This window comes from Citrus sinensis, chromosome 3 (assembly GCF_022201045.2).
Source record: "Citrus sinensis cultivar Valencia sweet orange chromosome 3, DVS_A1.0, whole genome shotgun sequence".
In the NCBI taxonomy this organism is placed as follows: Eukaryota; Viridiplantae; Streptophyta; class Magnoliopsida; order Sapindales; family Rutaceae; genus Citrus; species Citrus sinensis.
Window position 1 is genome coordinate 41,284,635 of NC_068558.1, and position 27,247 is coordinate 41,311,881.

Genomic DNA, 27,247 nt, shown 5'->3' on the forward strand with positions numbered 1-27,247 from the left:
GTCCACACATCAGAAAAAATTATTTCAAGTGGCTGTGAGAGTGGCTTCAAAGGATAAGAGTTTCTCATGAAGTTCATCAAAGGATATGGAGGTGTCGCGGGCTTGAACGGCACTAACAAACTCTTTGTAGTCATTACCTAGTCCATCCAAGATCTTCTCTATTAGATCTTCTTCCTCTATTGGGGCGCCTAGTATGGCCAGTTCATCTGTACGAGCTTTGACAGAGTGAAGAAAATCAGTGACTGTCATTGTGCCTTTAGTGGGATTTTTGAGAAGGTTCTTGACTTGTTTGATGCGACCACGGGATGGTTTGGCATAGGTATTTGCTAGAACAGTCCATGCTTCACGGGAGGTATTGGCACGAGCAATGAATTAAATGATGGTGGGTGAGAGAGAACCTATGAGAGCATTTAGGATTAATTGATCTTCGCGAATCCAGAGGGTGTAGGCAGGATTTGGTGTGGCAACATTGTTTGTAGTTAGAGTTTGGGGTGGACATGGTTTGGAACCATCAATGTAGCCAAGCAGATCATAGCCAATGAAGAGTGTTTCAAATTGAATTTTCCAAGAGAGATAGTTGGAGGAGGTAAGTTTGAGAGGAGCTTGTGCAGCTGTGTTGATTGTGAGGAGTTGAGATTCATTGGTAGTTAGGAGAATGGATGTGCTGTTTGGATTAGTCATCACGGGATGTGAAAGGGAAAAGAGAAAAAAAAATATTAACAGGGAAAGAGGAGCTGCTCCGATACCATAAAGAGATTGAAATGAACTCACTTCGTTCCATTAGAATCAAAGAGTATAAATAATACAATGAATCAAAACTAACTTCCTCCTATATTTCAACAATAATCAAGCTGACCTATTATTAAGATAACAGAAATATTATCAGGATTACATTCAAAAAAACAAAAAGAATCTAGTTTGAATTGAAGAGATTGTTATACACCAGCAGGTGGGACGGCTTTTATAGTATGTACCTTTGATTGCAAAAATTCCATTTTTATTGTGGTTAGATAAGTTAATTGATGCAACTTCAATGGCGAGCAAAATATTTGTCAAGTTGTTCTCTTATTCTCTCTGCTTTTCGCTAGGTGGAGGCTTTTAAGACTTAGCTTAACAATCTATGGAAATGTGAATTCAAAAAACAATCAACGGAAACGCAAGTAGATAATTGGGACTTATTTCCAAAGATATATATGCATGCTAAGGATACGCGATATGATGCCTATTTACCACGGGCGTCTTCAATCTTTATCAGTGAAATCAAACAAAGTGTCTCAATTATATACTCGATCGTTAGATCAATAATGTCTCTTTTGAATGGAACAACTGCAACAGGGACTGCTGGCCTCACTTAAAGTTGAAAATTCCCCAGATTCGACATAATTGTGATCACGTTGATAGATAAATGAAACATAGTTGTCTCTTATCCTGTTTAGTGATATCAAAATCACTAAAATAATCATCATGCAATCTGAAAGATTTGGAATGAGCTTTGTTTATAATTTTATGTAATATTTTCTGTTTTTTTTTTTTCAAAGTAAGTGCGTAATGCGTAGCTTTTGATCCTTGCACGTCATACTAGATTTTCTACATTGTTGCCATGGCTTTCTGGCTTCTCTTCTATTTATATAATTTAAATTAGCTTCTTAATCCATTGCTAAAACCAACCGAAAAAGAGTCCATAGTTTTCATTCAATAGGGTTCAGAGGAAAATTAATGAGAACAAAATGCTCATTTCTTCTCTTCTTCATCTTCATTCTTCCGCTTGCGTTAGCTAAATTGACTCCAAATTTTTACAGTTCGTCTTGCCCAGAAGCAGAATCAATCATTTTCAATGTGGTGCAAAGAAGATTTAATACGGATAGATCCATAACTGGAGCCCTGCTGCGCATGCATTTTCATGATTGCTTTTCTGGAAATGTAAGCGGGAGTTTATTTACAATGAGAACTTTTGTTTTTTTTTTTATAATTTAAATTTTGGATTTTTTTATTTTTTATTTTGCAATTACTAACATTTTGATTGGGTATGCTTGGTTCTAGTTTAAATCAATTCTATTACAGTGCAGCCTAAATATCTAATGTCATTTTCAGTTAGTTTGGATCTATTTTGGACCATGTCTAAATCTAATTTATGTGATATATATTTGTGTATATAATAGCCTAGGCCAAATGGCTACGTTTAAGTCTAAGCTAATCCGAGTTCATTGTAGGCCATTTGTGAACCCAATTTTGAGTGAAATCTATACCATCTAAGATAGAAAGGCACTCATGGTGTTCAAACTGTAATTTCCATGGAGTTAACCATGGATATTCGACTAACCAAGCCTATTTTTTCTGGATTTTAGAATGCTTACTGAGAGTTAGAATTAGGGATCATATTATTATTGAGGTGTTGTCTAAACTTTAAAAAAAAAAAAGTTGTTCTAAGAAATAAAACTATATGAGCTAAGTAGATTTAGAATTAGTTTTTATAAAATTATATGTTGTATTTATTACTTAAAATTAATTGTGCTCGTTTCAGGGCTGTGATGCATCAATTCTTATAGACTCAACAATCCGATCACAGCCAGAAAAAGATTCAGGATCAAACCTAACTGTTCGAGGATACGAAATTATAGATGAAATAAAGAATGCCCTAGAGCAAAAATGCCCTTCAACCGTCTCATGTGCGGACATCATTGCACTCGCGACCCGCGACGCCGTGGCCCTCGCTGGAGGACGCAATTACAGTCTTCCTACTGGAAGGCGCGACGGTCTCCGATCAAACGCCGATGAAGTCAACTTGCCAGGAACATCACTTTCTGTTCCCAACGTATTGCAAATGTTTGCTGAGAAAGGGTTCAATACAACAGAAACCGTTGCCATACTGGGAGCTCACACCGTTGGTGTTGTGCATTGTAGCTTCTTTCAAGATAGGCTCCCTGATTCGGACATGGATCCAGCTTTTGCTCAGGAGCTAAGCAAGGCTTGTGAGGCAAGTTCTGGTAGTGATGATCCAATGACAAATTTGGACCACGGCACGCCAACAGCTTTGGATAGCCAGTACTATAATCAGACTTTGTTCAAGAGAGGGGTTTTGCAGATTGATCAGGCACTTGCTTTGGATGCATCTACGCATGATATAGTGGCTCATTTTGCTAATGATGAGGATGACTTTCAACTGAGTTTCGCCAATGTTATGGTCAAATTGGGAAGTCTCCAAGTTCTTACTGACGGTCAAGGAGAAATTAGGCAAAATTGCCGTGCTTTTAATCGGGATAATAATGCAAGCAAACCAAATAGGGGTAGGGCACTCAAACGAGCTTGAATTTTCAATATGTTTCGGAATTTATTTTTGTACGAATTCGTTGGGCCAAAATTTGTGTTTTGTGTCGCAATCTATTATTCATGGCCTTCCATGTCTTTAGAAGGTATTATTTTTTATTATTTTGGCTTTCTTATCATCTTTGTTGTCTATGCACAAATCTGATTTGTGATTCTCATGAATTATATATACTTTCTTTGATTTTTGAATCATAAATGAAAGAAAATGAAACGAGCCTTACCCGTGCCAAAGAAGGTAGACTATACAATAGAGATGGTAAAAATCCTCACGGGGACGGGTACCCTCGGGGATTTTCCTCATTCGGGGAGAGTATGGGTATAATTTCATACCCAATTTCTTATTCGGGGAAGAAACGAGAAATTTTTTTACCCAATTTCTTATTCGGGGAGGGGACGGGGATGAAGTGGAATCTTCATCCCCTACCCATTTCCCCATTTTAATTTTTAATTTTTAATTTAATTTTTATTTTTTAAAATCACTAGTAAATAAATAATAAAATTTGAATTATAAAATTATAAGTATTGGGAAAAATTAAAAATATCAAAATATTTATATTATTAAACTTTTAGGCTTAATTAACTAATTAAAGTCCTAAATTTTTATTTAGGACATTAAAAAGACCGGACAGATTCTATTAGCCCAAAACTTTTGTTTTAATTTTAATATTCATTAAATATTTTAAACTTAAATCTATTTTTTATTTATCTTAAATCTATTTTTTATTTATTTTTAGATATATAATTGCCAACAGCAAATCACAATTTTAATATCTAATCTAATCTAATATTTGCTCTTGATTTGCTTCGACTTAACTATTGTGCTGTAAAGGGAATAGTCCACATTTATAAAGTGCCCACGCCACCATTGAAAAGTTAATTTTGAATCTAAATTTGATTTTATTTGTAACAATTTTGTATTAGGCTATTAATTTGTTCATGATAGTTTGTATCTCTTGCATGCTGCGTTACTTACTAATTTAATGTATGCGACTTTTGTAATAAATATTAATGTAAGATATATTTCGAACTTTACTTTTATTTGAATTTTTTACTTTAATATGATTAACTCAAAATCGAAAACAAAAAAAATGTATTAGTTATTCGAGGATCGGGGACCCTCGGGGATTCCCTGTTATTATTCGGGGAGGGGATGAGGATTCTCTTAAATAATTTTGACGGGGATGGGGAGAGGACGGGGACATACGCAAAATATCGGGGATGGGTACAGGGAGATTGGTCCCCTCCCCTCCCCTCCCCATTGTCATCCCTACTATACAACATTATACTCTAACAAAGAACAACTTTATGTACCAACAAAGTGTTGGCTCTACTGGCAATGAAGTCCTCTTAAGTGGTTTGACTGGATTTGCTCCCCAGTTCGAGTCGCAGGAAAGTCGCCTTTGTTGGGAGAACATGTGCCTCCCGGTTCGAGCGGAGACTTTTAGTCTGGGTTGTGGTATGGGCTTAAAGGTGTCTCCCACAGTTGGGGTTCTCCCCAGGATATCTCGTGGTTAAAACAAAAAAAAAAGAACTTTATGTTTCTCTTTCGACGTAAAATTTTATATTATATATTATAGGTATTTGCTCCACTTAAAATCTGACAGAGCGACATAAGATTTTAGCCTATCTAACTTTAGGTCGGATTGAATTTTGATCAAGCTTGATGGTTATGAGCTGACAAAGAAATTGCAAACTTAATGACCTGAATAAAAATCTGTGAATAATAGGGACAAACAAATTTTTTTGAAGAACAATCTAATTTTAATTAGGGCCTTTTTTGCTCTAATTTTTTATTTTTTATTTTTTGACCTAGTGGGCGAAGGCCTTATTTAGTAATCAGGTGCAATTCCTGTAAAAAAAAATATATAACTATGAAATAAAATTGATCATATAAGCGTTGAATAAAATCAACTTAGTTTCCAAATCATGATAGCAAGTGTTTACTAAGCACTTTAGTATTGTAATTTAAAAATTATAGCCGTACGACCACAATACCAAGTAGGACCTAAAGCAACCTATGCCATAACTTGTTTATGTTGGGAAGAAAATGAAAACAATGAGAATGAGGTGAGAGTGTGTGATTTGAACTACTAAACAAATACAATTTCAACAATGGTTTGATTTAAAAGTTAAAATTATTAGAAAATGAAAACCACTATTAATCATTGTTTTGGGTAAGTAATAAAATTTTTGTAAGATTTGTTTGTTGGTTAAAAATAATTTAATAAATTTACAAAAAGCAGTAAATAAAAATAAAGAACATATAAGATTTTTACACGGTTCAGAAATCTCTTCCTACATTCATGAGACTACAGCTAGATATTAAACAATTTACTAAGTAGTAAGCAAATTACAACCTATTAGACTTTTTCAATATTATAAGCAAACTAGAAAATAGAACCGCGCTTCACGCGGCTTTGAAAAAAGAATTTAGTATTATCATTTTTTCTTACTTTACACTTGATGAAACTGATAAAAAATATGAATTGATTTTTTTTTTTAAGATGAGGCAGCCTTATAAAAAAAAAAAGCTATTAACCAGCAATATAAATAAAGAAGCAACGCAAGATAAATAATAAAATGAGAGAATATATTATAAAGTGATTTTATTCATTCAAATGGTGTGTGTACAAAACAAAAAGATGAGCTCTCCTTTTATAGTTACATAATTACTCCATGAAATTAATGAAAAATTATGGATCATAATTCCTTGTGAGATAGTGGGAGTTATAGGGAAGCTAAAGGTTGCTAATGAGAGATAGTGGGGAGACTAAGAGATATATGTTATGAACATCTACATTTATTTTAATAAATTCATAACACTCCCCCTTGGATGTTTATTACAAATAATATGCTTCATTAAAATCTTTACATAATTGTTATTGTGTAATAACAGTCAAATTAATTATGAGAAGATGAAAAGCTAAATTTAAAAGAAAATTTCTCTATTTATTAGATAATAGAGAATATACAAAGATGAGAAATGGTGATGCCACGTCTCCTCAAGTCTCAACTTTATATATATATATAGATAGATAGATTACAATCTATTAGACTTTTTCAATATTATAAGACTCTCTTTTAGTGATTGACGCTATCTTATTGAACTCCAATATATTGATCATCCTAGTTAACGAGCACCATTCAACATGATGTTTACATATTCCTTGAAATCCCTTCAACGTAACAGACTGTTAGATGCCATAGGAGATCGCTGAATAATAAAGACTAAAAAATGTTACGATTAGGATGCCAATAAATACAGAAGTCTCGCCATTTCCACTATGGCAATTGCAGTTTAAAAGTTTGACATTATATGGCATCAGATTTGGTGTCGGTTACTAAATGAAAAGCTTAATAGTTGACATTATATGTCGCTTGTGGGCTAGCTGGCTGGCACCTTCAAGGGTTCAACAAGCTCCGAATTTAAGCAAAGTCAGGCACAAAGGGAGCACATGCAATCCTATTGTAAAATATCTGCCACCTATTCGACAACATCAATTTATATATTCGCTCCTTTTGTTTCTCTAGTGGATTATATGTATCTCCATTACAAAATTACATGTCATAGAATCCGTCAGTCAGATAGCTTAATTTACTGGATATCAAAATTTCCTTGTGAGTGGGATAAAAGATCAAACTTGGGTAATGAATAATTAACGCAGACAATCAAAAAGCCTGAGTAATCATGAAACGGCACAATCAGTGCAATGTAATTATAATTCTAAAAGAACGGCAGATGCATAGGGTGAGGGTTTGGCAACTAAAGCATTAAAAGATAAACAGAATTTATGGGGACACGCCAACAAGCTGTAACACCCCAGATTCCTTCTTCTCTCTTTAGCAGTCATTAGGTTTTTTCTTTTTGATCAGTAATTATTTAACTCATTTTACTTTCTGCGCAAGCCGCAAAGTGAAGATCATGCACACTTAATCAATGATTTAGTCCGTAACCTGATGGACCTCTTAACATTAGAGTTTTAGAGTGTCATTATATCATCCTGCAAATTAATGTGCTCGATCGGTTCCAGCTAGATTTTTATAAAATTCTATGGATAATCATTATAGGAACAGTTATAAATAACAGTGATAAATGATGTTAACCATTGATAAAGTAATTAAAATAAGTCTAAGTGAGACTGGAGTTCTCTTTTTGATCAAATATTATTGGTTATGAGATGTGATGTAACGCATATGAGATTCAGTGTAAAAAAATACTCGAAGGAAGGAAAGGGCTTGTTCTTTATTATGACAAATTCTGTTACTATAATACATATAAGGAGAGTACAATCCTCGACCTCACAAGCAAGGTAATGAGGTATTAACCCATAATTTCAAATTTCTTGTCACGTATCTCAAATTACAATTTATATTTTTTAAGTTCTCTAAAATTTATGAAAAATATAAAAATATTTTAAAAATTAGAGACATGTAAAAATGGTAATTTTAAAGCCAAGAGAACATGAAATAACCCTTAATTAATACAAAAACAATTTTACAAGATTTTTTAGTATTATAATTTTCAAGTTTTTTTTTTTTTTCACATTCTCAAATTATGTCTTTTTGGTTTTGTTTTTGTAGTCCCTCAAAATTTTGGACTGACAATATAAAGTTAAAGATTAGGGGAAACTTGTGGTGCAACTGTGGTACCGTGCCACAGTTGCATCCAGTCGTTGGATGTCAGTAGACCTCACTAATTTAAGTGCATCCAACGACTGGATGCAACTGAGACACGGTACCACAGTTACACCGTAGCCTGATCCTAAAGATTATAACACGACACTTGAGACATCTAACTACAAACTTCAAAAAGATAAAACAAAACTTTTTTTATGAGAGGCATAATATTTCAGTTAGAGCAACAAAAGATGGTCCATTAAAAGAACAGTGGCATTTTCTAGGTAGAAAACAAACGAAAGGTAATAAATTATTGAAAAATATTTAAAAAAAATAAAGAAAGACAGAAGAAATTTGGTGTTATAATGTGAAATAATTACTTTATTTATTTTTTCTTCTTACATTATATAAGAATATTATAGTTATTTCTTTCTTTTTTTATTTAATTTTTTTTGGGGTTTAAGTAAAAATGCTCTAAATTATTTTTTTGGAAAATTGATACAGGGACAAACAGTAAAATTATTTAATGCACAAGCTGCATCAAATCATATCAAATCAATCAGTCAGTAGCTAGCTAGAAAACTGAAGTGACAGCAGCATTGGCAGTACTAAAAGCTACAGTAAAATTAAAAATGAAAAGCTTCAAGTGTGACTGTGACCACAGTGAAGATTCCTTTTACTGTTACTTTAGCAGGCAATTTTTTTTTTTTTCTCCAAGTAGGCATTCTTTCACTGCTACTTTAGTAGGCATTTTTCCATTTGTGGCTAAAGTCCAAAACCCTAGAAAACCTTGTAGAGATGACAGAAAGGGGCAATCAGCAACCTAGCAACAAAATTTTCTTTATTATTAATTTTTTTTATTAACAATGAAGTTGAATATTTTGCTATTAAATTCAAATTTTTCTCTTTGAGCAACTTTGCGACTTCTCCTAGGGGACACCGACCAACATCTGGTTCTGCTTTTAGGGCACATTCATTGAGCGTTTTCGCTTTGATTTGCTCGACCTTTAACATCTCCTTGTGTGTGTGTGTTTTCACCCAACGATCTATCTCACTCTCACAAATGCGGTTCCTTTCGGAGTCTTTTTATACAAATTGGAAAATAAATCAAACCCCCAATAACCATCAATTTCTTCTCCACGAAGGATCGATCGCCCATTTTCAATATAATTTTTCATGAGCATATATAGATTATATGATTGTACCATTTACTCAAATACTGTTTTTATATAATAGTTAATAACTCATCGGCATAAAAAAATTTAAGAAAAATGAAGGGTGAATAGATTATTTATTTGATATTTTATCTTCAACTATAAAATGTGTATTTATTATAAAAAAAGTTTAAGAATTACAATGCAATATAAGAAAAATATCTTATTGGTACGTTAACTTTTTGTTCATACCAAAACCCATATTTCTTATTTTTAATATTTAATATTTTATTTTTATTTTAATTTATATGATTTATTTAATTAATAATAAATATAGATATAAATGTATTTGAAAATAAGGATATACTGTAAAAATTAAAAATTATGCTGTTGAGAGCTAATTGACTGTTATGAAAATAGTAGAGGGTGAGTGGTATATGCTGATTTTAGTAAGGAGTACTAACAATATCCCTATAAAAGTAAGTTAGAGTATATTTTAAGTGAACCATCCATTGCTCATATCTTACTCCTGATTTTTATTTGGCCAAGTCATACTTGTTTTTAGTCTCTTTATTTAGGTAACTGTCCATGTTCGACTCTTATGGAAGGTACGGGTTAAAAGAATTATATTTGAAGTTTATCTAACTCTACGTTTTAAAGAATGATTAAAGAAAACTTGGGAAGATTTTTTGCTCACATTTGAATTGTTAATTAGGACCTAGGATAATAGTATCCAACAAAAAAAAATTATTAACTCAAAAATGCCCTTATAAACAATATTGGACAACGCAACAATCTTCCTATTATTAGCTGAATTGGACAAAGTAATCTTCACCCTAACGAAAAATGCGCCAATAGACAAAAAACACTTATGCCCTCCTAATCAATGGTTCAACCCTGATATTATTTATAGTGCCGTCTTATCTAATGGATATAAGTTTTTATTTAATTCGTAAGCTCTTTTTAATTTTTTTTTTGTTATTGTTGGGTGTTTTTTAGTCTCTACTAGTAAAAACTCAAAATTTGAGCTTTTGGGAATAGAGGTTAAAACGTTTTTTAAAAAAATATTAAAATATCTAAAATATGCTTTCTTTATTTTGTAATCTTATTTAAATTCTTCATAGCATAACTTTAACTAACTTGCCTATTCAAGTAATTTTATAATTTTTTTGGTGTATTAAACCATCTGGCATCCGAAGATCACATTTGGCCCCGACTAATTCATATTCGAGCCGGGTAGGACCACTACAGCGGCAAAACTCTCCTAAAAGCTCTAAAGAAATGAAAGCTATAATTTTAATAAAAGCTCTCATTGACAACTAGACAACTATTTTTTTCGCCAAAAGCTCTACTGATAAAAGCTCTACTTAAATAAGTTTTATTTGAAAAGGTATACCAAACTAAGCCTTAGTGCCTAAAAATATCTAATGTAAAACCACTAATTGTTAGATGGAATGGCTCATCTTTTTTTTTTCCCCATCTTTCTTTTTTAACCCAAAAGTTTCAATTTTATAAACTAGCGTAGGACACCTCAACACATACAATTTTTCTTTAATAGAAAAAGATGGAATGTCTTACTTATTGAAGACATCGTGGAATTAAGTGTGGAAGATCAATCAACCTAGAAGCACTATTTTACACATTTCACACATGTAAAGTTAACTACACCACGGGGTTTATTCAATGTTGAATGAAGGCATCATAATTGATTTAATTAACTTAATTACCTTCTTTTCAAACCAAGCCAACTAGGCGACCCTCTTCAGCGATTGCATGAACCATTCCTTTGTCATGCGTAATATGCAAAGAATAAAAAATGATACACATATAATTCAATGTGGCACCGAACTATAAAGCCAATAAATATTGAAAGAATAAAAAATGGAACCCACGAGCGATAGCTTTTACGAAACAAAACCCGTACCAGGGGTGCAAGCTAAGATCAAACAGAATCCTTAGAAACTAAGGCAAATGTGAAAGCAGCAAACAGAGACAGAAACCGCGTCCGAGAACACAGAGTTCCCATCGGTTCCTGTCCTGTTACATAAATTATCCAAAATGTATAATACGTAAAAAAATGGAGAGAGAGTGAGCAAAAGCGTTCGATGTTTAAGCCAACCATTATGAGGCCTTTGCCTCCTCTCGTTTAATATAAAAAGTTACACAGGGGATGGCTAGCAGTGCCACTGTAAGCCATGTTTGCTTAACGTCACAGATATTAAATTATTGCACGGTTTCTTGACCATTTCTTTGTAGTTTTCCTCCCATTTTTTAAACTTTTTTTTCTATTTTTTATATTTTATTTTATTATCAAAATAAAATATTGCCTCTTCCTATACAGTGACTCAGCTTTCCATGCATACCTTCACATGCACTTGCCAAGCCGAAACCCTAGCTTACTTGCTTGTCCAACCATCACACCATTTCTCATCGTTCCTCTTTTTACCATTTTGACCAATTCTTTGAGTGTTTTTCCCATATACTTAAACTTGATGTCTCTCATTCTTCCTCTTGTAACTCCCTAGCTTAGCTTGTAACTCCATTTACCTTGGATAATCGAGAAAATGGTTCATAAGTTCATCAATTTCATGTGATCATCTTCGTGGTAAGTCGTGTGTGGATTTTGTGACCAAAAAAGAACATAAATAAGGAAAATTACTAGTCTAGTTATAAGGAGATCCAATCATAAAACTAATAATTCTTTTTTAAATATTTGAATGAAGATGGGAAACTTCACCAACTAATTAATAGCAACCACTGTCCCATACTTTTTACTCGAATTCTGGTGATTGCGGCACAAAGCACATTTTTGTACAGTATTGGTTAAAGTTTGTCATTTAAGCATGTATTTAGGGTAAATGTCATCCAGTTACATTTTATTTTGTAGAGCAATGATATAGCCACAAAATCTTGTACAAACTAATGTGGCGTTAATTTATTGGTTGAACTAAATATCTCTTAGCTCACATGATTTATTTCTATTATTTTATATTTTCATTCAACTAATGAACTAATGTCACATTAGTTTGTATAAGATAAGTTTATACAAAAATTTGTGGTTGTATCATCACTCATTTATACAAGAGTAAATTAATATTTATTCTTTAGGGTTATGTATCAATTTCCAGTTAGTCTTGCATTTCGAAAAGGAAAAATGATATTTTGGTCCATCTTAGAGTTGGTTCTTATCTTTTTGGTCCCTGGTAAATTTTTAATACTTCATTTGATCCTTGTTGTGATGTTAAAATAATAGTAAAAAGCATATTGTTAAATAATAGATCTGATATTTCAACAAACAAATTGACTAGTTACAATTTTTAGAGGTCTCACATAATTAATTTATATGTGAAATTGTCCTTTTTTTTAACTCCAGGGGTGAAATTGGCATGGGCATTAAAAATCTATCAATGACCAAAAATATAAAAACCAACTCCAACAGGGATGCATTGTCATTCTCCATACTGCTACATTACTTGTGTTAGTGTTGAATACTTTTTTTTTTCTTTTTATGACGGGTGATCATTAACGTCTTTGCTGTTGTCAATAAGATTAATCAAGCAGTTTACATTTTCCTCAAAAAGTGATGTTTAACATAAATAGAAGTAATAACATAAATTTTTCATATCATTTTGTAAAATACAAGGATTAATAAGAAATTGATGTCTAAGGAATAAAGAATATTTTACCTTTATATATACATCAATTCTGTAAGCATCCAGACATTAAGACATGCATGAAAGTATTTATGCGTGTATTTGAAATTTTAGGATCTGAGATGACATTTTATTTAAAAAATTGAGTTGAAAAATTATTAAACCAAAAGTTTAATGCAATGGGTAATTTAGTCCATGAATAGAGATTTTTCATATTTTGATTAAAAGACTACTTAATTAATGCATTAATCTCATAGTTTAAAATGATAGTCAAAAGCATCAATAATGATAATCGTACATATATTTTAATTCACAGCTATGATTGTGAAGAAAATTTTTTTTAAAAAAAAAGTGGTAAAAGGAAATTTCATCTTAGATGGTGAAAAGTGAAAATAACACAAGGATGATATTGTAACTTCACAAAAGTACCATTATTCCCATTAGGCCTTTATATAGCAACCGCCTATAAGCACTTTACTGTGGATTCATGTGCTTTTAACTTTTCTCCTATATTTTTAAACCTAGGTTTCAGCTGCAAAAATATTTTTCATTTTTCGTTGAGCACAGTAATGGAAGATCAAAGCCAAGATGCTAATAATAACAGTCCAAGTCGTGGCTCAGCTGAGAGAAGTACTGAACCAGTGAGGTCAAGATGGACTCCAAAGCCTGAACAAATTCTCATACTTGAGTCCATCTTCAATAGTGGCATGGTTAATCCTCCTAAAGATGAAACTGTGAGGATAAGAAAGCTTCTTGAAAAATTTGGTTCTGTTGGTGATGCTAACGTTTTCTACTGGTTCCAAAACAGACGTTCAAGATCTCGCCGCCGACAACGCCAGTTGCAAGCTAGCCTTGCTGGGGAACAAAGAAATAATAATATTCAGCAGGCACAAGCCTCTAGTGCAGCTGGTGCAATTCAATATGAAATTAATAGTAATTGTGCGGCTGCTGCTCTGCCTATGGGGTTTGCTGCTACTTCTCCAGCTACCTTTGGTTCCACTCCATGTACTAATTTTGTTGCTGGCTCTTCTTCATTTTGTGGAGTTATGGGTGGTGGTGATGGAGTTGAAACCCTATATTCAGTGTCTGGCCAAATGGGTTTTCAAGAAGTAGTTGACCAGAACTCTAGTGTAACATCAATGTTATGCCCATCAGAATCATCAAATTTGCAGTACCAAACTGGTAACCCATAATTAACAATCAATTGCATGTCTCATCTACCTAGTCCCTCTGATTTATTTAGTTAGGCACTAAATTTCCTCGTAATTAATTTTGGGGTTTTTGTTGTATAACATAATTTTTCAGGATTTATCACAGTTTTTATCAATGGTGCGCCAACAGAAATTCCAAGGGGACCAATTGACATGAAAGCTTTGTTTGGCCAAGATGTAGTTTTGGTCCATTCCTCTGGCGTGCCAATACCAACAAATGAATTTGGGTTTCTAATGCAGAGCTTGCAGCATGGTGAAAGCTATTTCCTGGTAAAATAATACATCTTCAAATTAAAGTTAACATTTCATATGCACAGTCTCCATTGGGCTTTTTTTTTTTTGGGGGGGGGGGGGGGGTTGTCTTTTTGGTGGGAGTTTTCTGTTGTTCTGGGGGGGGAGGTAAGTAATTATTATTTGATAATAAGTGTGTTATTAGTACTGTTATCATGAAATTCCTTCTCATGATCAAATCCAGCTATATATAATTAATGGTACTTATATATAATTAAAAGTACTGTGAATCGTACTTTATTTTTTTAGCTTATATAATCCGGGTAATAAGAAAGGAATTTTTGGAATTCCATGAAATCTTTCTGTCTACAGTTTCACTCTTGATCATTATATGCTATTTTAATCAGTTCAAGATTCCAAAAACTTAAAAATTACTGATGATACAGTACTTAAGGCTCCACTAACATATTAAGTAGTACAGTTATTAGGGTGTCAAAATGCACAGTAATAAAAATTAATAATTTTTAAGCTAAGAGAGTGATTATGGTTTCTCTCTTTCTTGTTCCTTTATTTTCTTTCTTTTTCCTTTCTTTTTCCCTTTTTTGGGGCTGGCTGTGGGTTCATGGAACCTGGCTAAAACAGCTGTGAAATTTTGATTACAGGTTTCAAGACCAGCATAAACAGGAATCAAATCAAGGTGCAACAAATGGGAGCTTCGTCCTCTTATATGTAGTAATTCCAAAAAAAAAAAAAAAAACTATTAGCTATTGTGTTCTATATGTTCTTTCTTTTATACTCATCTGTTTCAAAGTTGTTTAATAGGTTGCCCCCTTATTACCTGAATATTGCATAATGTTAGGGAAACAATGTATTGGCTGTTTAGAACCATTAGAGAGTAGTGAATTTATGAAATTAATAATTATATTTATGTCATTAACTTGCCGTAGATTTTATGATGTATGAACTCCAGTTTTCATTGGGAAAAAGTTTGTGTTTGATTGGTCACGTTGGATTATGATTTAATTTAATTGTTACTGGCTTAACATATTGTCTTGTAGATTTATAAGTGATGTGATACATACCTACAAAATTGGAATACGAAGTTTAATCAATGCGGCAGTCTAATATAGCTCCCGTTAATTAGTAGACAAGTCCAATGCGAGTACAAATTTTGTAATTCTGTACTCTTCATCAGTAGCGTTGGATCTATATATAGCTTGGAGTTCCATTTTTTATGTTTGAGAATCAGTTCGTAGCAGGATGAACTTACCATTTTAATGTCTCAATTGTTACACAGAAAGGCTATAGAGTGAGAAGAAATCACAGTGATTCCAAAGATTCATGGAAGAAGATCCACACTTACATATTTTCATTTGAAGATGCATCTTGAGTTCACTAATACTGGAAAAGGAAGCCAGGTCGTACAACAAAAAATAAAAAGAAAAGATAAATAAATAAGAGGAGCAGGGCAGAAACTTCATGTATCAAACTCAAATCAGCACACAAAACCTGCTTTGTATTCAAAAGCTGTAAGAATTTTGCATACCAAAAACAGTGTGAGGATTTTATCATCAAAGGAAGGGGAAACTGCTAAAAAATAAAAAAGGGAAAATTATATAGCCATCGTATAAACAGGTGCCTAGAATACTTTTGATCATTTACCAGCAGATGATATAAAAAATGTGACAATAAAGAGGTGACTAACCTTTGCAATAACATGAAATGAACGAGGTCGTCCAACTTCTTTCATCAATCCTATTTACTATTTTTAATCTTTAATTAAGGTTGTCCATTGTACATTTTCTTCTTCTTTTTACAATGAAAAGGAGAAAAGAACCACAAAAAAAAGGGAAAGAAATTACAAGATATGTGAAAAGTCTCCATGTCCTAAAATAAATATATTTTTTTATTTTCGTAATGTATCTTATAATAAACAGGGTTATCACGTGATATTATCTCACTAACCTAATATTACGCCAACTCCTTTCCTGAAGAGATACGTAATTGTGTCGCATATACATATATATTTAGGCAAAAAAATTGCATTATTTATGTATTTTGTTTGTCTTAATAATGTGAGGTTTTCTCAGTCTTCATTGAAAACCAATGTAAAGTGTCTAAATTTTAAAAATTAAAAAATAAAAAAGAAGATAAGTGTAACTTTGAAATTGAACCTTTAGAAAACTAAATAGAATTGCTGGATAGTTTTAGAGTATTAATTTTCTTCCAATTCTTCACAAATATGGGGATAGTTTATCTCTCAATTGTACTATCCTTTCATCAATGTGGATAAAGCACCTTTAGCACATTAGAGCTTATGTTTTATTTATTTATTTATTTTTGCATTTTAGCTTCCTCCATATTTTATTAGAGTGAGATAGTCTTTATGTCACAAAACAAATATGTTCTTTTTAACTTGTACAACGTAACTCGCCTTCTAATGAGTTATCTACTCACGTGATATTATATCAATTCAATAATGCTTTAATTATATTAACAAAATGTTATATGATTGCATCATATATATGAATATACTCATGTAGTAAACCTTATTCTTAAAAAAAAAAGAAAAAGTGAATTTACTAAAACAATTCAAAAACTTTGAAGTGGATATACATCTAATAACACTAAATTTACAAAGTTTCCTCAAATTAAATTTGCAGGATTGAAAAAAGAAATTGTAATATGTATGAAAATTCTTGGTGTCACAAAATTAGTGTGCGTGTGTGTGTGTATACATCGTTTGTGTAACATAACTCGCCTAATGATTAAGTGATATTATCACTGAATATCCTAATGTTAATCGAAAGCCACTTTATCTCTTTTCAAGAAATGTTACATGATTGCCACCGAAAGAAGTTAATTTATATTTGCAATTCAAAAAATTTGAAGTGTAATATCTGAAGAAAAAACGTTAAAACTAGAGATACAAATTCTTTATAGAGTTAACAATAAGAATATCAGAATAAAAAACAAAGTGCCAAGTCAAAGAAAATCTTGCACTTATATTCTTGCAAATCTTGATGCGGTTGTCATCAAAGTCATATAAAAAACTCGTTCCTAGTGAAGTGACAACGGACACAGGATTAATTTCCTGGAAAGAATCCCAGATACAGTTGTTTCCTGTTCAGGGTATTAAATTTTTATACAATTTGGGTGCAGGGCCGGTACTTGGATTCCCCATTGAATGGAAGTATCGAAAACCCATGAAATGAAATTAAATCGCCAACTTGGGGCTTCAACACCGACCGATATAACCAATCCAATGCAGACGGATGTTTGTTCAGAGATTTCTTTATTTTATTCTCTAAACATTAGGGCACAATTATTAAGAAATAACATGTGAAAATCAAAGATTAATTACAACTTCTATTGGCTGCCATGTGAACCAATATAATGATTTTACTCCACGGTGTAATTTCTAGGTGATTAAAAATTGAGGCTTGTAAGTTTTTACATAGATTCTGCAATTGTTTTGACCAGGAAACAAATCAGTCAACCTACAATGGGAATCCAATATGTGTATAATTGCTCAGTATTAATTTATTTGAGCTCATGATTTGAAAGGAACAAATGGTTCATTTTTTCACAAATCCTGCACGGTTTTTCTAGATTATTGTCAAGATTACTTACAACTCCGTTTAAAAACACAGGCTTGAATCTTGCATTTATAGGTCTGCCATATAACCCCTATTTTAATTAAAAAAATTTATTGACCTATTGTTTTCTGTTCTTTATTGATACATTGGATATTCATTTTTACAGTATGAAATGATGATATTGAAGACGACAACTCTTCACACGGTTAACAAATACCGTAAGTTAGGGAACTTAATGCCATAAAGTATTCAACATATACATATATATGCACACACCTTAAAGGTAATTTGGAATTACCAAGTTAAAATCAAGTTGACTTTGTGGAATAACAAAATTATTGGATTCTCATCTCTGGCCTAATTAAACGTTCTTATGATTTAACTTAATAATAATTATTTACCTGCAAACCCATTTGATTCTGATTTTGGTTTTTCTACCCATAAAAGTTTGAATAAATTTGAATGAGTTCTTAAAATTAGTAAATTACTAACTTTAAATTATTTGCGTACATTTTTTTTTTAGGTTTGGAATGGAAGTAAAAAAATTTACCCGTTAAATATCAATTTTTATCTCTATTATTATTCGAATTCGGATGATTGCAAATGCAAAAGTCATTAACAATTAGTGGACAGGGTTTGTATTGTTTATATACGTGATCTTATTTAACTTGTCTCAAGTGCTAACTTCAAAGATTGCCCCGTACATTTATTTGAATTGAAATATTGATTTGTTTCGGGATATAACCTAAGTTTACAGTTATTTGAATATAATGGTAGTGAAATAGTTAACATTGGCCTTTCCATTTAATCACCACATCTTTTGAATTTTTCACTTGAGATCGAATCAAGTGTGTGATTTAGAATTGGTAGAAAAAAAAAGTAAATATTGCATCGCAGTTTAATTACCGCATGTCATTTTTTTCAATTTAAATCCAAATAATCTTAAAACTAATATGGAGCAGTAGTATTATTGAGATGCATTATTAACTTCTAATAACACTTATGACGTCAATAGACAACAATGAATGTTTTGGGCCTGGTGTATTTCACAATTCTTTTGTAATGGGTAAAATGTTGGGCTAGCCTGCAACTGTACATTATGGGCTTTGGCCTATTATTGGGCATGTAATGGCACAACCGAAAAACTCTCTTCAAATATGAGGGATGGCAAATCCTGCTAAGAGATCTCCCATATGGAATAAATTTTAAATAATTTTTGGAGAATGAGAAAAAAATAACCCTAAAATTTTTAATTGAGTGGGGTTTAGTTTTGTACTCCCACCTCACTCTCACTCCAATCTCTATTTTATATATAAATATTTATTTAATTTTTATTCAATAATTTTTGTTTTATCAATTACAATGTTCGTTAATAAATTTTCTTTATAATTTTTACTTAATATAAAGCTACAACTAAAAGAAAATCCTACAATATAATTCTCATTCAACCTTAAAATATTGTTATGTTTTTTGTTCTCTCATAAGTTGCTGCTCTCTTCAAACATTGGTTAGTTTTAATATCATTTTGAGATATTGTTTTAAACTTTTGGATATGTTTTAAAATAATTTAAATACTTTATAATATGATGATTTTAATTAAGTCTCTAATTTTTAATTTATTGAAATTATTTATTTATAACTATTATAAAATAAGTAAGTGGAGAATGGGGTGAGGACCAGAAAATCATTCCTCATGCACATAGGAATTCCTCACCCCACTAAATTTATTGGGAAATGCAGTAGAGAATAGAAGCAAAATTTTTAATGGAGGTGGGGTGGGGAATGGGATAGGCCTCCCCCACCCCATTGTCATTCCTAATTTATATATTCTTAATTAAAATGACCTAAAAGTACAAACATAAATCTAATTAAGTAATAAATTTATTTTTGGTTATACTTACTCTTCATCCTTCACACCCCATCAATTTACATTATATTGGCATTTTTTTTCCACTTAAATTTTAACATTTTTTATGCATATTCAATATTGCAAACTCATTGATGAACATTCATTAGGGCTTAATGAGTTTTTTTTCTTCTTCTTTTAAGATTTGATATCAACTACCTGCATGTTTTTCTTTTTACTTCAAAATTATTTTTATTTATTTTTTTTAAAGAACTAAAAACAAATCTACCCGATATAAAACAGAAATTAAGCAGTTGATAACGTCGGTATGAAGAGAAAAAAAAATGGTTAAATTTTATTGATGTTATATTCGTGCTTTTATGTAACTCTATAAAATTACCATCAATATATTCAAATCAACAAATCATCAAATAATAAATACTTGGTAAGAATGTAATAGAAGTAGTGTATATGTCAAGTAAGTACTATTTATGACATCAACCTTTTCCTAAGCACTCCAGACTTATTTTATTTCATTTAAATTTTGTTGGTAATAATTTTTGGAGTTGCCGACAGTACATGGGATGCTTATGACTTTAAACTTGTTTTTACGCTGGTAAAAAGAAAAAGTAAAAGAAAGGTAAGAAAAGATAATTTGCATGAAGCAATGAACCATGTTTGGAATTAAAGTTACTTGAAGCACTTTCACGAATAGATTAAATTTAATTAGGGACAAATGGTGCAATCTACTCCGGCACCAAAAAAGATCCGATTCATTTTCTAATTGCTACTCCCACCCTATGCATGCTTCTCAATGATTTTAGTAGTCATCAGAAAAATTTTAAACACTAAGGATAAGGCCATAAGGGTGTGTTTGGCACATCAAATCAACATAGAACTGCATTAGTCAATCTAATGCAATCCTATGTTTAGTAAATCTTTCAGCTCACATTATGATATATTGTAATATATCATAATGTAAACATTTTTACATTACACAAACCTGAATCGGATTTGTTTAATATGGTGTTCATATTAAAAAATTTTAAAAAATTAATAAAAACTAAATAAAAGCATATAGTATTAAATAAAATTAAAAACTCAAATATGTTGGCACTGGTGCTGATGAAACTGCGGACGACAATTCGATGGTGGCCGGCCACTGCATAACGTCATGTTTTGCACTAAAATCTAATACCATTAAAATCCTTATTTGTAGAGGCTATGCAATGGTGCAATTATTTACGGGAAAAAAGGTTTTTGTTTGCCGTAAATTTACAGTCAAAATTTCAAAAATGGAGACTTTGACCATAGATTTACAGAGACTGAAAATTTCCTTACTAGTAATAGTTGCATCATTCCATATCCCCATCTATTGGTACCAAAATATACCTCAAATGGCACTAAAGTATGGTGGCTTGTGGTGGCCGGAGGTAAAAATTATTTAATTTAATCATAAAAATTTAAATGAATAATAAAATATAAATGAATATTTAATTATTAATTTAATATAAATATTAAAACAAAAAATATTAGTTTATATAATACAATTTATACTTCACCAAACATAATATTATATTTTAATTTAATACGAGATACCGCAATACAATCTTTATACAACACAATACGGACCAGGATCCGGTGCTCAGCACAAGCTCAGCTGAGCACCGGATCTGTTTCCATACAATACAATGTGTACACCCTAAATCAAGCATAATTATTGCTATTTCCCAGCATAATAAGTTAATAACCCGAAAGTAAAGGCTGAGCCACAATTGATCTTTTACGAACTTTACTTTGTCTGTGGTTTGTGTAATATATAAAAGATATAAAAGTGGTAATTACTATTATTTAAACGTGGATGTGTTCTAATGAGCACCACTGTCATTTTATAATTTAAGTATAATCGTATATGTTCTGTGTCGACACGTCATCATTAGGTTTTAAACCCTACGTCCATACTGTAACATGATGTAATACAGTAATAGTGTTATCACCTGTAATGCCCCCAACTGAATCAAGTTTTTATCAAATAAGATTTCTTCTTTTTTTTTCTTTAAATAAATTAATGCGACTTATTTATGAATGATCATAAGATAAGTCAAGTCAGTCACCAAGTCAAAATTAACCTTGGTTTAATGCAACTTAGATGAACCAGTTGGAGAATTCATAATTACGTACATACATCAATCTTTTTTTTTTAATCTTAAACAGTAATCATAGTTTAAAACTTACCCTGCTACCTTTTTCTTCCTTTTGGAGGAGGGTAGGTTGTTCATCAAGGCGTTCGTTCTGGCTAATTATTCAAAACGTCTCCTATTTATGTTAAGATTACTGAGTAACCATCATCAACCTTCAAAGGCTAGCTACACCTATTGTGAATTTTGATGGTAACTTTTTGACAAATTAATTACATGCTACTTTTACCCTTGATTTGAGGAACTCGTAATGTTTTGATTTTTGAAGATAAAATACAATTAACGTGGAGCATGATGCCATGATTTTTTCTTGACTTCAGCTTCTCTTGGGCAAAATACAAACCGGTAATTGAAAGTTATTAGATAAAAAATATAAAAACAATTAAATATTAACCGCACAATTACTCGCACATGATTTTTAAAAAAATCAAGGGACGACTTTAATTATAAATTTGTATGTGCCAGTATATTATATATTAAGTTTAGTTGGGAAAAACCTCTTGTAGTGATCTATGAAGTCTAGGTTTTCAATATATTAGTGTTTATCAAGGCTTATAATATTGGTTTAAAAAGTTTTTGTTGCTCTTGAAATAATGTTCTTTATCCATTCACTTTTTCCCATATGTGTATAAATATTATCGCGCTTGGCTGAAAATAATATATGGCGATGCGTTAATAGATAACGAGCCTCCAAGTCAAAGATTTTTCCTAGTAAATATTCTTTTAATGAATTCTTGGCAAGACCTAAACTCAAATACATGTATTTAATTTTTTTAAAAAAAATCATTGCATATTTGTTAATTCCGAACATATTACTTGTGTACTAATAATCACATACAAGAACATCAAAATTCACTTTACAAGGTTCAGTACTAGATTGTGTTTCAATTGTTGTATACGATCATCCCATATCGGCACATCACTTGCTATCTACCATAATCTGCACGATTTACTTCAAGATTAATTAGTATTATAAAATAAAGGAAGATGTATACAACGAATTCATTGTAGTATCCACCTATATCGCCCGGTAAGAGAAGATGAAACATTTAATTACATACTTAATTAGAACCATATCATAATATACATGTTATGACAATTTATGAGGCAAATATACAAATTAGATACGTTTCTCTTACTCGATACTCTCCGTTATTGCAATTTTTTGTCTGTTCCCACCGCCTCCGTCATTGTCTAAGAGCCCATTCAACTTTTCTTTTTCTCGGGAACAGAAAGTGTAATTTAAAAAAAAAAAAAAGTTACTTTATTTTTCTATTTATTTTCTGAAAATTGATCGCACAACGACCATACATGGAGAGAACTATAAGGTCACATTTATAAGGTACTGTTAAAAAGGACTCATGCAAAAATTTTGTAGACCCCATTGAAAATATGGCATCAGGTGGCGTTGCGACTGTAGTGATGGGCATATATTGATTGATATTATAATAGGAGAAATTGATTACAGCAAAGAAAGAAACACACTTATAACATGGTCAAAAAAAGTGTACCAAACAGCATTGAAAAGTCATGAAAGATGGGCAGGCAGTTTCATTTATGAGTCAGAAAGTCACAGGAGAAACAACTTTGGCTTTGCCTTAACATGATATTAGCATAGCAATAGCATCATCAACATTCAACATGCTGCAGAAAATTGACATAAAATTTGCAGAGAATAACAAAGCCTGCTAGCTAGCTTGGATAAGTCCAAAACTACTACAAGTTTCAGAGAATTATTATATAACTTGTAACAACTACTCATCTCTCTCTCTATTTTTTTAACCTTTTCTACTGTTACTCTCTTTTGCCATTTATGGAACTAACTGCACTGATACTACTGTACATTAAAGACTGTAGAGATAAGACCTACTACTGCAGACTTGGACTCAACTCATTGGTTGCTTGCTTCTCTTTCACTGGCTGATTGATTTTCTGAATTTTTGATTTTTTCTAATACCCAAAACTTTTCTTAAGCAGCTCCAACTCCAAGGAAATCAATGAAGGGCATGTTGATCTTCTCATAGCTAGTCTCATTTTCCCCATACATAGAGAGATTGACCTTGTTGTTGTTGGAGTTGTTGTTGCCTACTGACTCATTTGCTGAGACTTCTGAATTTGAATCTGTCTGGCCAGACTGGTCCACATTCATAACCACTCCTCCTATAGGCCCAGCTTGATAAAACTCATAGCCTGTGTCATAAATTTTGTCAACATCTCCGCATCCCTTCGTAATCTCCTTTTCTCCAGGTGATGAACGACCTTTTTAATTTTTATCAAAACCCAAAAACTCAACAAACAATAATCTAATTAAAAAGTACAAGAAAATGAAAGAGAACTGAAAATACAACACATACCCATTAGAGAAAACTTAGTGAAGTATCCTGGAGACACTTTAGCTGAAGAGGGAGTGAGTGAAAGATCAGTGATTGTTGAAGCAGATTCATTGTTGCTTGAGATAGTTGATTCATCACTGCTAGCATTAGCATTATTGATATTAATATTGTTGTTTTGGAAAGGACCAGAAGAGGGCTTTCTCCTCCTATAAATGCTGGATTGCTCTCTGTGTTTCCTAGCCATGATCACATGCCAATGATTCTTGACAGCATTATCAGTTCTTCCGGGGAACAGTCTGGCAATCATGGCCCATTTGTTACCGTACAACCTATGAGCAGCTAACAGCCTCTCTTCTTCTTCTTCACTGAAAGCCCTCCTGTTGATTCTTGGATCCAGCTGATTAAACCATCTCAATCTGCAACTCTTCCCTGGAAACAAATAATTAAAACAAAATCAACAACGGTCAAAATACCCCTCAGAAAAGTCATTTTTTTACCTTGAAAAAAAAAAAGAAAGAAACAGTATTTTCTTCTTATTTTGTTTGGATTTTAAATATATTACCTGATCTTCCTTCAAGATTCTCAGCGATCAAGTTCCAATTTTGAGGACCATATTGAGCAACCAGCTCTTTAAGCTTCGCATCTTCCGCTGGCCTCCAATGGCCTCTAGCACAGAGCTTAGTGTGGCCATTTTTTCCAGAAACAGGGCGCTTAATAACATCCTCAACTTCCTCGCCCAAATCCAAAGACAGCCCCTTATTTTTATGAACACCAAAGACCCCATCTCTCTCCTCAACACAGATTCTCCTAGCTTCCCATGGTTTCTTATTTATCTCCATAGGACAAGGGCTCAAAATCTGAAACCCAGTTTCAGGATTTTTAGTCCCAAAAGTGTTTGACAGAGAAAGATGAGAAGAAGGAGCCATAAAGTTCATCCCTTGATGAACTCCATTGAAAACATTGCCATCGCCACCACCCTTCAGAATTTGAAGACTCATTGTTTCCAAGAGAACCCAAATGGGGCTTGAGCACAAACAAGAAATGCCCCCAAAGAGAACACACACAAAAACAAAAGGAAAATAAAACTTTCAAAAGAAGAGAAGAACCCACAAGATTCTTTGAGACTTGAGAGAGATGGACAGAAGATAAGGAGATCTCTAAATGCTAATTGTTGGTTCTTCTTATGCTAACTTGCTTTTACCAAAGCAAATAGTAACAGGCTCTGTTGTGCATGGAAATCGAGAACCGCTCGTGTGGGTGGGGTGTGGTGGAGGTGCGTGTAAGCGCTTCTTGGGTTCTGGGAGAAAACCAGAAGCACTTTTGTCTCTTTGTGGAAAGGCTTTTGCTTTTTTCAAAGGAAAACGGAAACTCAAATGACCCTCAGTCGCGACTCTATACTCTCAACCAATGTCCCACACCACCTGTCTCTCTGCTCTGTTTACTCTCTTATCGAACATACGCACCCCCCTCTATTTAAATACTTTGTTTTCTCTTCTTTTTAATTATTTTATTCTTTCTTGTTATGATTTTTTTAACGATAGATTCTGTTAATCCATTCGGTTTTGGTTGATGTAGGAATGAGCTTTGTTTTTTAAATTACCCAAAACATAGATTTAAACTATGGTGGTGCTTGATTATTGTTATTATATAATATATATGTGTTTGGATGCAATAACGGTATACTACTTAGTTTGAAATGATATTATGCGAGTAAATCTCTTGTGCTTTTAATTAACTTTTAAATAGTTCGTTTAATTCGAGAAGAGTCTTAGGAGATAGCTGAGAGCATATTTACTTGTCATCATTTATGATGCATTTATATCGATTTCAAAAATTTAAGTGTGTGTGTGTGTGTGTGTGTGTGGTGAAATGTAATTGAGTGGTGGTGTAATGATATAATACTTAAATATTTATCATAAATTTGAGACAATTTTAAATTTATAGTTGATAAATAACGAGCATGATTGCATGATTGTACTGTAATATGATATAATTAGGGCCAGTTTGGTAATATTATACCTTTTAAAATAACTGTTGGTACCTATACAGTAATAATAATGAACTGTAAAAAGAATCAGTTAAATATTTACTAAAATTTATTTTTAAAAGTATTATAAGTTTTAAAATCAGCTTGTGTATTTGGTAAATCTTATTATTAAACCACTGTAATAATGTAAACTACCAAATTGGAAATAATGTTAAATAAAATTTATTTACATATTTTTGAACATGTATATAAAGTATTTTTTTATTGTATATGTATAATAATATATAAGCAAAATAAATATTTTATATTATAAATTTTATTTTTTTATCTCAATATAATTGGTAATAATAATAATCTCTTTAAATTTAATTATGTTTTTATTTCTTGATTAAATAGGATAATTTTAGATTCTTATACTATACACAAGGATATATATGAAATTATATAAAATATAAAACTAATTCTTAAAATCAAATTTTAAAAAGCTACTCATTCCTTATTTTTTAAATGGATATTATCATTTTCCCATCAAAGTTACTCTGACACATCATGTCAGTACCACAGTTTGGTAAAAACATCATTTTACCATTAAACGTTTAAATTGTTAGCATTTTCCCACTATTTCGTTTAAACTCTGTTAATATTTAACGGAAAATACATAAAAAATCAATTTTACCCATGGAGCGTAAAAGACGATTTTATCCTTTAAAAGGGAATAACAACAAAAGACGATTTAATTATAAAATTACCCTCAAAAGACGACAAGATGATTTTACCATTTAAAAATGAAGAACAACAAAAGACGATTTAATTACAAAATTACCCCCAAAAGACGACATTACTGCGAAAGTGAGAGAGATACGGGTCAGTGACAGTGAGCGAGAGAGGGCGGAGTTTGAACAAGAAACAAGAGAGAGGGGGGTTGATTTCGATTTCTATGGCTTCCATGTCAAAATTGTTTGTTTTTTTACAATTGCAAAACACAATGTTTTGGCTTCGCGTGAGATGTCCAAAATGCCCTTATGATGTCAACATAATTTTTATTTAGTTAACGGAATGGTGGGAAAATGCTAATAGTTTAAACGTTTTTTTAC

The 27,247-nt window shown here is 32.0% G+C and overlaps 3 protein-coding genes across 4 annotated transcripts; 2 read left to right on the plus strand and 1 right to left on the minus strand.

Annotated features, from left to right (window-relative positions):
* Window positions 1–1,716: 1,716 nt before the first annotated feature.
* On the plus strand, window positions 1,717–3,307 carry LOC102608818 (peroxidase 44-like). Its single transcript, XM_006479271.2, has 2 exons — window positions 1,717–1,920; window positions 2,522–3,307. Exons 1-2 carry the CDS (start codon window positions 1,717–1,719, stop codon window positions 3,305–3,307), a joined length of 990 nt encoding a protein of 329 aa, XP_006479334.2.
* A 9,936-nt stretch (window positions 3,308–13,243) lies between these two features.
* Window positions 13,244–15,189, plus strand: LOC102620168 (WUSCHEL-related homeobox 11). Its single transcript, XM_006479134.3, has 3 exons — window positions 13,244–13,930; window positions 14,054–14,229; window positions 14,853–15,189. Exons 1-3 carry the CDS (start codon window positions 13,318–13,320, stop codon window positions 14,868–14,870), a joined length of 807 nt encoding a protein of 268 aa, XP_006479197.2. The 5' UTR covers window positions 13,244–13,317; the 3' UTR covers window positions 14,871–15,189.
* Window positions 15,190–23,361: 8,172 nt separating this feature from the next.
* LOC102620458 (transcription factor MYB52-like) lies at window positions 23,362–25,613 on the minus strand. 2 transcript variants are annotated; one of them, XM_052435852.1, is made up of 3 exons: window positions 24,729–25,613; window positions 24,188–24,595; window positions 23,362–24,023 (listed from the first exon to the last, which is right to left on the minus strand). In XM_052435852.1, the coding sequence occupies exons 1-3, from the start codon at window positions 25,162–25,164 to the stop codon at window positions 23,803–23,805; spliced, it is 1,065 nt and encodes a 354-aa protein (XP_052291812.1). In that variant the 5' UTR covers window positions 25,165–25,613; the 3' UTR covers window positions 23,362–23,802. The 2 variants fall into 2 exon arrangements, with proteins under 2 accessions (XP_052291812.1, XP_006479198.2); XM_006479135.4 differs by having other exon boundaries at window positions 23,362–24,092; window positions 24,729–25,612.
* Between the last annotated feature and the right edge of the window lie 1,634 nt (window positions 25,614–27,247).